At 46.5% G+C, this 15,031-nt stretch overlaps 1 protein-coding gene across 6 annotated transcripts in view; it reads left to right on the top strand.

The window, feature by feature from the left end:
* The window catches only part of pik3ap1 (phosphoinositide-3-kinase adaptor protein 1), a 141,429-nt gene extending 128,340 nt beyond the window's left edge, over positions 1–13,089 (top strand). For 4 of the 6 annotated variants that reach the window (XM_069885834.1, XM_069885836.1, XM_069885837.1 and 1 more), the window contains 3 exons: positions 4,795–4,865; positions 10,740–10,837; positions 11,232–13,089. In XM_069885834.1, the coding sequence (XP_069741935.1) occupies positions 4,795–4,865; positions 10,740–10,837; positions 11,232–11,295 (233 nt within the window). In that variant the 3' untranslated portion in view covers positions 11,296–13,089. The remainder of the gene's footprint in view (positions 1–4,794; positions 4,866–10,739; positions 10,838–11,231) is intronic. The other 2 variants (XM_069885835.1, XM_069885838.1) reach the window with 1 other exon arrangement.
* Positions 13,090–15,031: the final 1,942 nt, after the last annotated feature.

Below are 15,031 nucleotides of genomic sequence, written 5' to 3' on the forward strand. Positions count from 1 at the left end.
CTCTACCGTCTCCTTGTCTCCCATGATTATTTCTCCAGTGTCATTTTCTAGTGGTCCTACATCCACTCTCACCTCTCTTTTACTCTTTATATACTTCAAAAAACTTTTTGTGTCCTCTTTGATATTATTTGCTAGGCGACTTTCAAATACGTCATGAGTTTTTTAGTCACCTTCTTTAAAAACTTCCCAATCCCAATAATCTTTGCTTCTTTTTTTGCTTTGACTTCTCTTGTCAGCCACAGTTGTGACATTTTTCCATTCGAATATTTCCACTTTTTTGGTCTGTATTTATCCTGCACCTTCACCATTTTTTGCAGAAGCTCCATCCATTGCTGCTCTGCCGTCTTCCCTGCTGGTGCCTCCTTTCATTCTGCTTTGAACCACAGAACGTTACAGCACAGAAACAGGCCCCTTCAGCCCTTTTAATCTGTGCAGAACCATTTTTCTGCTAGTTCCAATGACTTGCACCCAGCCCCATCGCCCTCCATACCCCTCCCATCCATGTAACTGTCCAAATTCTTAAATGTTAAAATTGAGCCCGCATTCACCACTTCAGCTGACAACTCATTCCACACTCTGTTTGAAGAAGTTCCCGCTAAACTTTTCCCCTTTCTCTCTTACCCCAGTGTCCTCTGGTTTGTAACTCACCTACCCTCAGTGGAAAATGCTGATCTACACTTACTCTGTCCATTCCCCTTGATTTTAAATGACTATCAAATCTCCCCTCATTTTTCTACATTGCAGGGAATAAAGTCTAACCTGTCTAACCTTTCCCTGTAACTCAGTTCCTGAAGTCTGGGCAATGCCAATGATATTGAGAAGAAATCACATCAGTGCCTTTACTTCCTCAGGAGTTTGTGGAGGTTTGCTATGACACCAGAAATTCTGGTGTGGTGATCATGGCTGCATCACGGACACCATTGCCCCTGAGCGTAAAGCCCTGCAAAAGGTAGAGGCCACAGCCTAGGACATCACAGGCAAAACCCTCCCCACTATTGAGAACATCTGCAGGGAATGCTGCCGTCGGAGAGCAGCAGTGGTGATCATCAAGGATCCACATCACCCAGCACACGCTCAGTTCTCTCTGCTGCCATCAGGAAAGAGGTATCGGTGCCACAAGACTCGCACCACCAGGTTCTCCCTCTCCACCATCAGATTCCTCAACAACAAACTCAATCAGGGACTTATTTAAGGACCCTTATTTGTGCATTTATTGATTTTCTTTTTTATTCTCTCTGGATTGCACAGTCAGTTTGTTTACATTCGTTATCAATTTACAGTTCTTTGTTTACATGTTTACGCTGTGTACTGTTTATTTTTTGCACTAATGGGTAGTGGTAATTCTGCCTCGCTCGTAGGAAAAAGGAATCTCAGGGTTGTATGTGATGTCATGAATGTACTCTGACAATACATCTGAAATCTGAACATTCTAGAAAATCTTCTCTGCACTCTTTCTACCTCATTGATATTTTTCCTGTAGTTAGGTGACAAAAACTGCACATAGTACTCCAAGTTTGGCCTCATCAAATCTGAAGCATTACCATAACATCCCAGCTCCTGTATTCAATACTTTGATTTATGAAGCCCAATATGCCAGAAGCTCTTTTTTAACCCTGTCCATCTATGACCCTGCTTTCAGGGAAAATTATGCACCCGTATTCCCAGATCCCTCTGTTCTACTGCACTCCTCAGTGCCTGACCACTTACCGAGTGTGTCCTTTCTTGGTTTGTCCTTCCAAAGTGCAACACCTCACACATGTCTGCATGAAATTCCATCTGTAATTTTTCCAGTTGGTCCCGATCCCCCTGCAAGCTTTGCTTCTGTAATTCCCTTTACTCCACTGAATTACCGGCACATCTGACTTCAGTTTTTTCCTTGTTAAATCTCAAATTGAACTCAATCATATGGTGATCACTGCCCCCTAATGGTTCCTTTACTCTCAGCCAGTGGTTTTCAAACTTTTCTTCCCACTCGCATACCACCTTAAGTAATCCCTTACTAATCACAGGGTATAGGGAATGCTTAAGGAAAGTGGAAATAAAAAAAAAATTGAAAACCACTGCTCTCTAATCTGATCAGGTGAATTAGATCGTGTCTAGTTGTGCCATTAATTCTTCTGCTCAGTTATAAATGTGCGTGTGATTAGTAAGCCTAGATAACTAGGCTTCATATCTCCTTCCCTGTTTTGAATCCAGTTGGATTATCCCCCACCCCTTTCTGACCCACCCTGATTGCCATTACTCATTATGTTACCCTGCACTATCGCGTGGTTCTTGCACTTAAACTGTTTCCCCTTCATCAGAACCATATAACCATTTATGGAGCAGAAACAGGTCATGTCGGCCTTTCGAGTCTGAACCAGTTCACTAGAACAACTCCATTAGCTCAAACCTCCCGCTCACCGCCAATAACCCTCCAATCCCCTCACCTCCAGGTACACATCCAACTTTCTCTTAAATGATAGAAGGGACCCTGCAGCAACTATCTCATTCAGAAGTTCATTCCATTCTGCCACCACTCACTGAGTGAAAGAGCCACCTCTAATATTTCTCCTAAAGTGTTGCCCCCTTACCCTTAACTCATGGTTTCTTGTTCCAACCTCCCCTGCCCTCAGGGGAAAGAGTCTGTTTATGTCTATCTATTTCTTTCATAATTTTAAATACATCTATCAAGTCTCCTCTCAGTCGTATATGTTCCAATGAATAAAGTCCCAATCTCCTTAATCTCTCCCTGTAATCCAGATGCTGTAAGCCAGGCAACATCCTTGTAAAGCTTCTCTGCACCCTCTCCACCGTATCTATATCTTTTCTATAATTTGGAGACCAGAACTGAGTTCAGTACTCCAAACCTGGCCTCACCAATGCCTTAAACAGTTGTAGCATCACCTCCGAGTTCCTACACTCTATACTCTGATTTATGAAGGCCAGCATACCATATGCCTTCTTAACTACCCTGTCTACATGGGAATCCACCTTCAGTGAACATCTGTGCTCCTCTGTGTGCCTCAATGCCCTCCCCTTAACTGTATATGTCCTATTCTGGTTATTTTTACCGAAATGAAGCACCTCACACTTGTCCACATTGAATTCCATCTGCCATCTTTCAGGCCACTCTTCTAAACAAACCAAATCCTTCTGTAATCCAAGAAAATCTACCTCACTATCCACCACTCCCCGTATTTTTATATCATCTGTATATTTGCTTACCCAGTTAACCTCACCCTCCTCTAAATCATTAATATAAATGATGAACTGCCTCCACGTTATTTAAAGGGTTCCCCGCACTCATCCCAGCTCAATGTATGAACTCCATTCCAATGGAAAAGCCCCTCTTTCCCCAGCACCAGCACCTCTGAACTGAAACCCCTTCTTCCCACATCACTCATTGACCCTTCTGGCCTTACTGACCCTTTGCCTGTTTTTGGGCGGACAGATAGTCATCTGGAGATGATCACATTTAACTTGGACCTTTTACTGATACCTTCTGTTCTGTCACATGAAAGAAATGGGTCAGAAATTTATTGTCGTGAACATGTCAGGAAAGCTGTTTTGTATCAGCAGTGCAGGGCAAATATCGCATTTTAAAATAAATAAATTAGTGCAAAAAAGCAGAGAAAGTGAGGTCATGTCTGCGGTTCTAAGTCCATTCAGGAATCTGATGGCGGAGGGGAAGAAGCTGTTTATGTGCCGCTGGGTGCTCGTCTTCAGGCTCCTGTACCTCCTCCTTCATGGTAGCAGAATGAAAAGGGCATGGCCTGGGTGCTGAGGGTCAGTAAGGATAGAGACTGCTTTCTGAAGAAACCGCCCCTTGTAGGTGTCCTCGATGGAGTGGAGACTGGTGGCTATGATGGCGCTGGCCGAGTAGTCTGTAGTCTTTTCCTGTCCCGTGCATTGGCGCCTCCAGACCAGACGGTGATGCCACCAGTCAGAATGCTCATCACAGTGCACCTCTAGAAATCTGCCTTTGGTGACGTGCCGAATCTCCTCAAACTCTTCACGAAGCATAGCTGGTAGCAAGCCTTCTTTGTGATTGCTTCAGCATGGAGGCCCCAGGACAGACCCTCAGAGACCCTACCTCTCCGAGATCTGAACCTTGAGCAATGCAGCCTTTGAGACCCCTGCTTGGTGATGGAGAGAAAAATATCTTCCTTCATCACCCCTCCCATCCCACCAAACTGTCCCATTTCCACCCTGCCCACAGCATGAACATATCTCCGGTCATTTTTATCTCGAACTCTTGTGTGTGGAGATGTAGATTTTATCTGTGGGCTCACTATTTTCAGAGGAGATTGTGATGAAGGCTTGTAATATAAAGGAGGGTGGGAGCCTGGCAAAGTTACCAGGGCAGGCCTCAAACTAACCAAAAGCATTAATATCCCCAGCGAGGAAAAATCCCATGAAATGCTTTAAACACTGAACTACAAAAGGCCCAAACTCCATCCGGCCGCCTTCCCAAATTGTGGTCGTTCCATGAAACTTTAATCGTGCTGTATTAAAATTTTTCATTTCAATTTAATTGCCACCTGCTTGCAAAATATACGATTAATTCTTGAGTTGTTGGAGAAGTTAATTCAGGAGACTGAAGTATAAAGGTCATGTGATTATATAGAACAAAAGCTCTATAAATTCTGTAACAATTTTTTAATCTGCTTCAATTTCCATGACACCAAAACAATGCCATCCTGGAGTTGCTTAGGAGGAATGGGATTTGGGCCCTTTTTGCATTCAGGACCTGAGGTTCCTTCTGTGAGATGGTTCCCTTTCTAAACCACACCTCCTGTTCTATCTGTGCAGGTAGTCTCAGCAGCCGGTCCAGTACTTGGAGTGTGCTAAGTTTGAGCAGTGGAGCAGAGGGCGACAACGAGGTGACTCTCACTTGAACCATGAAGCTTAGAGGGGTCGGGAGGCTTTGGGTGCAAAAAACAAAGGGCTAAAGGTGTCAGCTGCAATCCTTGTACAGCCAAGGATGGTGGGTGGGGAGAGGGTGGGATGGGAGGGGAAGGCATTTAGATCCCACTGGGAATATTGCGTCCAGTTCTGGTCGTCTTGTTGCAGGGAGGATGTGGAGAGGGAGCAGAGAAAATTCACCAGGATGTTGCCTGGATTGGAGAACATGTTTTATGAAGCAAGGTTGACAGAGCGAGGGCTTTTACCTTTGGAGTGAAGAAGGATGAGAGGTGACTTAATAGAGGTCTACAAGATTATGAGAGGCCCAGATGGGATGGGCAGCCAGCACCCATTTCCCAAGGCAACAGTAGCAAACACCAGGTGTACAAGGTGAGGGGATGGAAGGTTAGAGGAGACATCAGGGGTAAGTTTATTTGACACAGAGTTGTGGGTGCCGGGATTGCATTGCCACAGATATGGTGGGACCTGGTAGAAGCTCTTGGACAGACTCGTGGATGTAAGAAAAACAAAGGATCTTGGGTGTGAAGTTTAAATTGTGGAATAGGTTTCCATAGATTGGCACAGCATTGCCAAAGGTCCTGTACTGTGCTGAAATGCTCCATGTTCTATTGTGTGGCTAGGAAGGTTTTGGAAGGATAAGCAGAGAACTGGGACTGCCCCAGGTCAACAGCTTGGTCAGCGTGGACAAGTTGGGCCAATGGCCTGTCCGTGCTGGATGGCCGTGTTCTGCTATCGGCAGGCTGACTGGGGACTGAGGCTAGAAGTACCAGTCTGGCGTCACAGCTGGGAGGGAGATCATGATGGCCCAGTGGAGGAAACTCTGAGGGACATCCCTTAATGAGCGAGAGAGGGAGATGGGACATCTCAGTGAAGGCAGTTGTCTGCACCAGAAATGCTTTGGTTGAGGTAAATGAGCGAGAAGCAGTGAAGGATGGTGTCGTCTGTAGGGCCACGTGGTCCTTGATCACCAGAGAGGAAGGTGCTTTTACCTCAGGATCAGAATTTGTCTCAAATGTCATGGTTATGCATACTTTTTAAAGGGATCTGGGAGCACAGATAAATAATTCCCTGAAAGTGGCGTGACAGGTAGACAGGGCTGTGAAGAGAGCTTTTGCCATTTTGGTCTTCATAAATCAAAGTATTGAGTACAGAAGTTGGGATGTTATAGTGAGGTTGTATAAGACATTGGTGAGGTCAAATTTGGAATATTGTGTGCAGTTCTGGTCACCAAACTACAGAAAGGACATCAGTAAGATTGAAAGAGTGCAGAGAAGATTTACTAGGATGTTGCCAGGAGTTGAGTTACAGGGAAAGATTAAACAGGTTAGGACTTTATTCCTTGGAGCGAAGAAGAATGAGGGGAGATTTGAGAGAGGTTCACATAATTATGAGGGGGTATAAACAGAGTAAATGCAAGTAGGCTCTTTCCACTTAGATTAGGAGAGATAAATACAAGAGGACATTGGTTTAGGGTGAAAGGGGAAAGGTTTAGGGGGAAAATGGTGGGAGTGTGGAATGAGCTGCCATTTGACATGGTAAATGTGGGCTCAGTCATAAGTTTTAAAAAATAAATTGGATAGAAACACGGATGGGAGAGGGCTGGAAGTTTAAGGACTGGGTGCAGGTCAGTAGGACTACCAGAATGATGTTTTTGGCACAGACTACAAGTGCTGAATGGCCTGCTTTCTGTGCTGTGGTAGTCCATGATTCTATTAATAAATTAGTGCAATAGAAGAGAAAGCAAGGCCGTGTCTGTGGTTCATTGATCAGGAATCTGATGCTCGTCTTCAGGCTCCTGTACCTTTTCCTCGATGGTAGCAGAGTGAAGAGCCACACAGCCTGAGTGGTGGGAGTCCTTGAGAATAGAGGCTTCTTTCTTAAGACACTGCCTCTTGTAGATGTCCTGGATGGAGAGGAGACTGATGCCCGTGCTGGCGCTGGCTGAGTTCACATCTCTCTGTTGTCTTTTCCTGTCCTGGGTGTTGGCCCCTCCATACCAGACAGTGATGCAACCAATCAGAGTACTTTCCACAGTACATAGAACACGGTACAGCACAGTATAGGCCTTGGTCCTCGAAGTTGTGCCAACCCATATATTCCTTTTGAAAAAAAGTACAAAACCTTCCCTACTCTGTATTTCTCTTTCATCCATGTGTCTAAGAGTCTCTTAAATCCCCCTACTGTTTCAATCTCCATCACCATCCACGCCAAGGCATTTCAGGTACCCACTCTGTGTAAAAAAAAACTTACCCTTGATGTTTCCCCTGAACTTCCCTCACTTCACTTTTTACATGTCCTCTGGTGTTTGCTGATCCTGCCCTGGGAAACAGGCACTGGCCGTCCACCCTGTCTCTGCCTCTCATTATCTTGTCGACCTCAATCAAGTCCCCTCTCAGAGGGGACTACGCTCCAAAGAGAAAAGTCCCAGCTCTGATAACCTTGCCTCATAAGATTTGATTTCCAATCCAGGCAACGTCCTGGTCAATCTCCTCCAAACCCTCTCCACGTCCTCCACATCCTTTCTATAATGAGGTGACCAGAGATTTGTATAGTTGCAACATGACCTCTCGACTCCTGAATTCAATCTCCCTATTAATTAATGAAGCCCAGCATCCCATAGACCTTCTTAGCTATCCTATGACCCTCTGTTCATCCACACTCTTAAGTAACCGACCATTACCCTGGACTCAGCCTTCTGGTTTGTCCTTCCCAAATGCATCACCTCACACTTATCTGGATTGAATTCCATCTGCCACTTTTCTGCCCAACTCTGCATCCTGTCTATATCCTCTTGTAACCCTCGACAACCTTCAGCTCCATCCATAACTCCTCTAACCTTCTTGTCATCCTCAATCTTACTGACCCATCCATCCCCCTCTTCATCCAGGTCATTTTTTAAAATCACAAAGAGCAGGGGTCCCAGAGCAGATCCTTGCGGCAGTCTCCTCGTCACCAACCTCCAGGCAGAATACTTTCCTTCCATGACTACTCTCTGCTTTCTTCCTACGAGCCAATTTTTTATCCACACAGCCAAGGTTCCACTGACCCCTCAGGACTTTCTGGATGAGTCTCTCGTGGGGGACCTTGTGAAATGCCTTCCTAAAATCCATGTGGACCACATGTAGCCCTACCCTACCCTCATCGATTTTTTTTGTTACCTCCTCAAAAGATCTCAGTTAGGTTCGAGAGGCTCAACCTTCCCTTCGCGAAGCCATGTTGACTATCCTTGAGTAGACGGCACTTCTCCAAAGGCTCATAGACCCTATCCTTAAAAATCCTCACCACTGACATTCTCCTTATTACCTTTTTTAAACAAGGGGACTACATTTGCCATTCTCCAATCCTCTGGCTCCTCCCCTACAGCCAAAGAGGATTCAAAGATCATTGCTACTGCCCCAGCTATCTCTTCTCTCACTTCCCACAGCAACCTGGGGTATATCACATCTGGCCCTGGGAACTTAAGAATTGTGATGTTTTTAAGAAGATCCAACACTTCCTTAATCTTCACATTGTCTGGCACACAGGCCTGTTCCATGACAACCTCACCATAATCAAGGTCCTTTTCTCTTGTGAATACTGAAGCATTCATTTAGGACGTCCCCAACCTGCTCCGCCTCCAGGCACGTTGTCTCCTTTATCCTTTAGTGGCCCCACCTTAATTCTTGTCATCCTTCTGTTCTTCACATACACATAGAACACCTTGGGGTTCGTTTTAATCCTACATGCCAAGGCCTTCCCATGCCCCCTTCAAGCTCTCCTGTCCTTCCTTGAGTTCCTTCCTGGCTACCATATATCTATCATGAGCCCCGCCTATTTCCTGCTTCCTTTATCTAACATACACTTCCTTCTTGCTCTTTTTTTTTCCCGACCATCTTTTCCTTGTTCCAGTGGGACAAACCTATGCCGAACCCTGTACAAGTTGTCCCTAAATTTCCTCCACATTAATCTTAAACATCTGTTTCCAATTTATTCTCGCTAGTTCCTGCTTCATCCCTTCATAATTAGCCCTTCCCCAGTTAAGCATTTTCTCATTTTGTCTGCTTTTCCATAGCTATGCTGAAGCTAAGGGAGTTGAACTCACTCTCTCCAAAATTCTCCCTTACCGAGAGGTCCACCACCTAACCAGTTTCATTACCCAGAATCAGATCCAGTGTGGCCTCTCTTTTTGTCATCCTTCTTGAACACACCAGACAAATTCAGCCCCATCAACTCTCTTGCAGTCAGGAGCTACCAGTCAATATTAGGTAAGCTGAAATCACCCATAACTACAACTCTGTATTTCCTGCACCATTCCAAAATCTGCCTGCTTATCTACACTTTGGTGACCCGAGGGCTATTTGGGGCCCAGCACAGTGATAGCTCCCTTCCTATTTCTGACTCCCACCCTCTCCCTCTGCATCGTCCTCCCTTTCTACAGCCGTGATATTATCTATGACCAGTAATGCTACTCTCCCCTCCACCTTTTCTACCTCCCATCCTATTCCTTTTAAAAAACCTAAACCTCAGTACCTGCATCAGCCAATCCTACCCTTCCTCCAGCCATGTTTCATTAACAGCCACAACATCGTAGTTCCTTGTAACTGATCCATGCTCTAAGTTCACTCCCTTTATTCCTAATACTCCTAGTGTTCAAATAGACATATTTCAACCCCTCTAACTGGCTATATTTACATTTTGTCCCCTGCCCGTCCAACTCAGAACACGAGCATCATGCTTTCATCCTTCTACCTAATCTCTGCATTAACATTCTGATTCCCACCCCACCCCCCCACACCCTCCGGCCAAACTAGTTTAAATCCTCCCCAATAGCTTGGGAAACCCTGCCCGCCAGGATATTGATCCCTCTCCAGTTCAGGTGCAGCCTTTCCTTTTTGTACAGGTCAGACCTTCCCCTGAAGAGAACCAATGGTCCAGAAATCTGAACCTCTGCCCCCTGCACCAACTTTTCATCTACACATTCATCTGCCCTCTCTGACCCATGGCCCAGGGAGCAATCCTGAGATCACCACCCTTGAGGTCCTGCTTTTTAACTTTTTTCCTAACCCCCTATATTCACTCTTCAGGACCTCATCCCCACTCTGATCTATATCATTGATCTCCACTCTGATCTCTATCATTGATCCCCACATGGACCACGACATCTGGCTGCTTCCCCTCTCCCTCCAGAATGCCAAAGTTCCTCGGGAAGTAAAGCCACCGGCGAGGCTTCCGCGTGATCACATCAACATGGAGGCCCCAGGACAGACAGGAATTTAAAGTTTCTTACCCTTTCCACTGCTGACCCCCTCGATGAGGACTGATTCGTGTTCACCCAATGACAAGTTGTGAGAGTGGTGATGAGGTGAGGTGGGCTTTCTCAGTTGCTGGCTGGTGTCCTTGAGCCCGAGGAGAGGGGGCTGTTTATGATGTTGATGAAGTGTCGCAGGAGCGGTGCAGATGATTTTGTGGTGTGGGCATGTTCTCAGAGGCTGCGTGGAGATGGGAGAAAGATGTAGGTTTGAGATGGGGCAGGGGAGAGGCTGGTTTTGTTAGGAAGGGGGGGAGAAGGGCAGAGACAGCAATCATACAGCACTGAGTGTGATCTCCCAACTAGGTGAACTCTGGAGCAATGAATTCAGGAAAGTGGGTAGAGCTGCAGTCCTGGGTGGAACATGTGGGTGTTCTGCGGACAGCATGTTACGTCATGTTGGGGGTTAGGCTGGGAGAACACTGTACGCTTGTTGGTGTGTCATTCTATGCAGGGTGACGTGATAGAAGTAGCACTCCTGCTCTCCCCGAGTTCCCTGTGCTCACTAACATTGTTTCCTCTTTTGCTGCTTTCATTGGCGCAGGACAACGAGCCAGTGAACTGCCAGCCATCAAGTGCACGTTGGAGTCGACACCGGCCACCAAGTTTACCACCTCGAATCCCCCCCCGCGGCCCTTCCAGGTACCTACCTGCGACCTACAGACTGACAGAGAGAGCAGATTGGGTTTGTGGGAGAGGGGAGGCGGGAGGGAGAGGTATTTATAATTATGAGGGGGATAGACAGAGTAAATGTAGATAGGTTTTTTTCCCAGAGGGGAGGTGAGATACAAACCAGAGGACATGGGTTAAGGGTGAAAGGGGAAAAGTTTAAAGGGAATATTTGGGGGAACTTTTTCACACAGAGAGTGGTTGGAGTATGGAACAAGCTCCTGGGTGAAGTAGTGAATGCCGTGCACCGTGGGATTCTGCCGTGTACCTTGGGATTCTGCTGTGTGCCCTGGGATTCTGCTGTGCGCCCTGGGATTCTGCTATTCTCTGTGGGAGACCTACCACTAAACCAGGTCTCATTTTGCAGGAACCCAGTCCAACCACCCGGAAAGTTGGCTGCTCCTCCGCCAGTGCCACCTCGAGGCCGGTAGTCCCATCTGCAGATCAACAGGATCTGTTCACGGAATAAATCATCAAGTGTACAGCACCACTTCCCACCTGGAACACGCGGTGTGGTTGATTCCAAGTTTCAGATCCTTGCAACTTCCTGTGCTAAACGTCTGCTGCACTTTTTGTGACCACCAACTCGAAGGACAATCTCTGAGGATGTTGGGGCATTTATTGGAATGTACGCGACCAGAGTTCCGGTGAAAGCCAAGAATGTGAAGCTGTGAACAGGTACATGGTGCCAGACGCAAATGAAACTGTGCTTGTCTGAAACTCCAGTGACCGACCAATCCCCTCAGAGACTCTTTGTGATGAAATGACCCCCTCCACAAGAACGCAGAGCAGGGGTTAAACCACGCAGATTCTGCATTCAAGAAATCCACTGAGCAGTGTAAAAAAAATCAAATAACAAGTGATGAATTATCGGGGAGTGAGGAATAGGATAGAAGCCAAAGTCATATCAGCCATGTTATTGAATCGTGGAGCAGGTTCAAGAATGATTCTCTCCTCCTACATGCTGATGATGCTCAGACGAATAATTTCCCACGATGTAATCATGAAGATTTTCAGTCTCTTGTTTCTGGTTCCTCAATCCAGTTATTCCATCTGAGACCAAGTAGAAATCTTTGGCAGGGCAATTCAGGAAGTCCCCTAATCTCTGAGCCAAATTCTCCCTTCATATTATAAACCTCAAGGATCAAGGGAGGGGCACTGAGGCAATTCTGAAAAATGGGGATTGATGCCCCCAGGGTGAGAGGGGTAGCAACATCAGGGAGCTCTTTTCTGAAGTGGCTTCACCAGCTACCTGAAGGAGCACAGCTAGAACATGCCAGTAGATCCCACTCTGCTGCACACAATCCTTCCAGTGATAACAACACCCTGTAATGTAACCAGGTGCACAATCCTTGCCCTGTCCCAGTACCGTCACATGAAGAGGGCAGATTTTGCCGAGTATTTTCCTTTAAATTTAGACATACAGCACGGTAACAGGCTATTTCAGTCCATGGGTCCATGCTGTCCAATTTGCACCCCATTAACCTACACCCCTGGTGGGAGGAAGCCCACACGGACACAGAGAGAATGCACAAACTCCTTACAGAGAGTGCGAGATTCAATCCCTAGTACGGTCCCGAATGCTGGCACTGTTGCGCTAACCACTATGCCAACCCTGCCGCCCTAGTATCTCGGCTCTTTACTGGTGAACACCATTTTGAAATCCACATGGAATGTTTTGGATTCCGGATCAGGCCGAGTGGAGTATTTTTCTCTTCATATTCTGATGAACCACATGGATCATAGATCTTCCTCCAAACTCTGAATTACTTTTCCTGTAAAGTAGAACGGAGACTTTTTTCTTTGAAGTTTTGAGGCTGCATTTTGTAGAAGTTGAACTTTTTCCCCATGCTCAGTTCGGAGCCAGATGTTAGTCAGACTGTGACTGACCCCACACAGAGGCTGTGCCCCGGTGTCACGAGAGTATCGCCACATATCTCCGTCCCCAGCCCTGTGGTGACTTCTCTGGGCTTGCTGCCTGTCGCCAGATCCATCAGAGGGATCGTCAGGTAAGGGTGGAGAAGGAAGCGAGGGTACAGGAGCGAGGGGGCAATAGACACGGGGACTATTTCACACCGTGACTGGATTCTAAAAGGGTTCTTAATGAGAGAGGGGGTGAGTTCAGCTGGTACAATGTTTTTGAAATTATTTTTCTGAAATTGGATTTGTTTATGAATGTTTAAAGCAACTCTATGCTCTAATGATTAAATTAACATTCATCCCGAGGCCTGACTCTTTCAGTCATTCATGTGATGTGGGAACATTTGGTCACCTTGGCTGGACCTTACATTTCATGGACGTCAGTAACGCAGTGATTAGATCTGCTGCAAGGCTGGGAGCCCGGATGTCGTTTGTATAGATAACCTTCATTGTCATTGCACACTGAGTGTACATCCTGACGGGGCTTACAGACATCAAACAAATCGAATGTAAAAACAACACGTTATTCCATGTTTGTCGATCTTCAGTTCATGTATGGCTCTGAGATAAAAAGGTGTTTTTAAGTCTGCTTGTCCATGATTTATTGGACCTCAAACGTATGCCGTGGGGCAGTAGATCAAATTGATGATGACCAGGGTGGTGAGGGTCCTTCAGGATTTTGGCTGCTCTACGGAGGCAGCAAGATCTGTACAACTCCTCCAAAGAGGGCAGTGTGCACTGGGCTGCACTGATTGATGCCCCAAAGACTAGAAGTTACCTGACTGATAGGCTTTTATTACATAAACAGAAGGCACGTCTCGTGTTGTTGACCCAAGACCCCAGTTTGTTTTGGGGGACGGGTTATGGCGTTGCCGCCTTTATTAGGGGGAATCAAGGGGGAGGAGCCACGGGTACAATCAGCAAGGGGCGAGCCAGCCATACACGCACAAGCAGCATTAACAGGGGGTCCCACCACACTGATGACCCTCTGAAGGTCCCTCTTGTCTGCTGCCGAGCACCTGGCAAACCACATCAGTGCACAGTAGGCAGGCACCCTCTGGATGGAGCAGCGTTAGAAGGATGCCAGAAGTTTCTCCTGCCATTTGGCCTTCTTGAAAATCCTCAGGGCACGGAGTCGTGGCTGTGCCTTTTCAACTACTGCAATGGTATTGGTGGCCCGGAGAGATCTTCAGAAAAGTGCGTACCAGAAATCAGCGACCCTTTCTACTGTTCCACCTGGTCTATTATAAATTCTTTTGCTTTTTGAGGAGTTCAAGACTAGATTGTTCTCTGAACACCAGTCAGTCAGTCTTTGGGCTTCATCCTGTTTCGTCTCTCTTGAAACAAGTTCAACCGTAGTCGTGTCGACAGTAAACTTTATGATAGATAACATGGAGGGACAATTATGGGTGTAAGAGAGTAGAGGATGGGACTCGATACACACCCTTGTGGGGAGCCGATCCTGAGTATCAGTGTAGGGGAGAGGTGAGGGTCAATTTTAACAGTCTGGGAGTGGTTCGTTAGGAAGTCCTTAATCCAGTGACAAATAGATTGGGAAAATCCTAATTTTGTAACCATTCTGCCCGGGATGACGGTGTTAAAGGCAGCACTGACGTATATAAAAAGCATCCTCGCACAGCTCCCCTAGTGCTCAAGGTGGGTCAGTGCAGTGTTGAAGACCAGTGGCAATGGCATCCATTGTAGGCCTGCAGGCAAACTGATATGGATCAAAGGTGGGCGGGAGGCTGGCTTTGGCTAGTGTACATGCTACTGGATGGTGGTCATTGAGGCCACTGATGACATTTGATCTCGGCCGTGGGATGATAGGGGCAAGATGGGATGATGGATTTAGACAGGTGGAAGATGTCTTTATTGTGACTGTGTCAGATTCTCAGTGTTTTCCTCCCACGTCCCGTGGCCATGGCTGCATGAATTGGCAGCTGTATCTTGCCCCTCAGTGCAGGTTAGAGAGTTAATGGGCTGGTCGAGGCTGCAGGGTTACAGAGAAAGGAGGGGATGGCAAAATGAATTAATTCCCGGAGCCATAAGAGATCAGAATCAGACTTTTTTGTCATGAACATGTCACAAGATTTGTTGTTTTGCAGCAGCGTCACAGGGCAAACTTTTATATAAACCACCAACAAAATAAATAAAAAACAGTGCGAGAAAAAGTCAAAGTGAGGCCGTGTCTGTGGTTCATTGATCATTCAGGAATCTGGTGGCGGTGGGGAAGAAGCTGCCCTTGTG

Source organism: Narcine bancroftii, chromosome 6, assembly GCF_036971445.1.
Source record: "Narcine bancroftii isolate sNarBan1 chromosome 6, sNarBan1.hap1, whole genome shotgun sequence".
Taxonomy (NCBI): Eukaryota; Metazoa; Chordata; class Chondrichthyes; order Torpediniformes; family Narcinidae; genus Narcine; species Narcine bancroftii.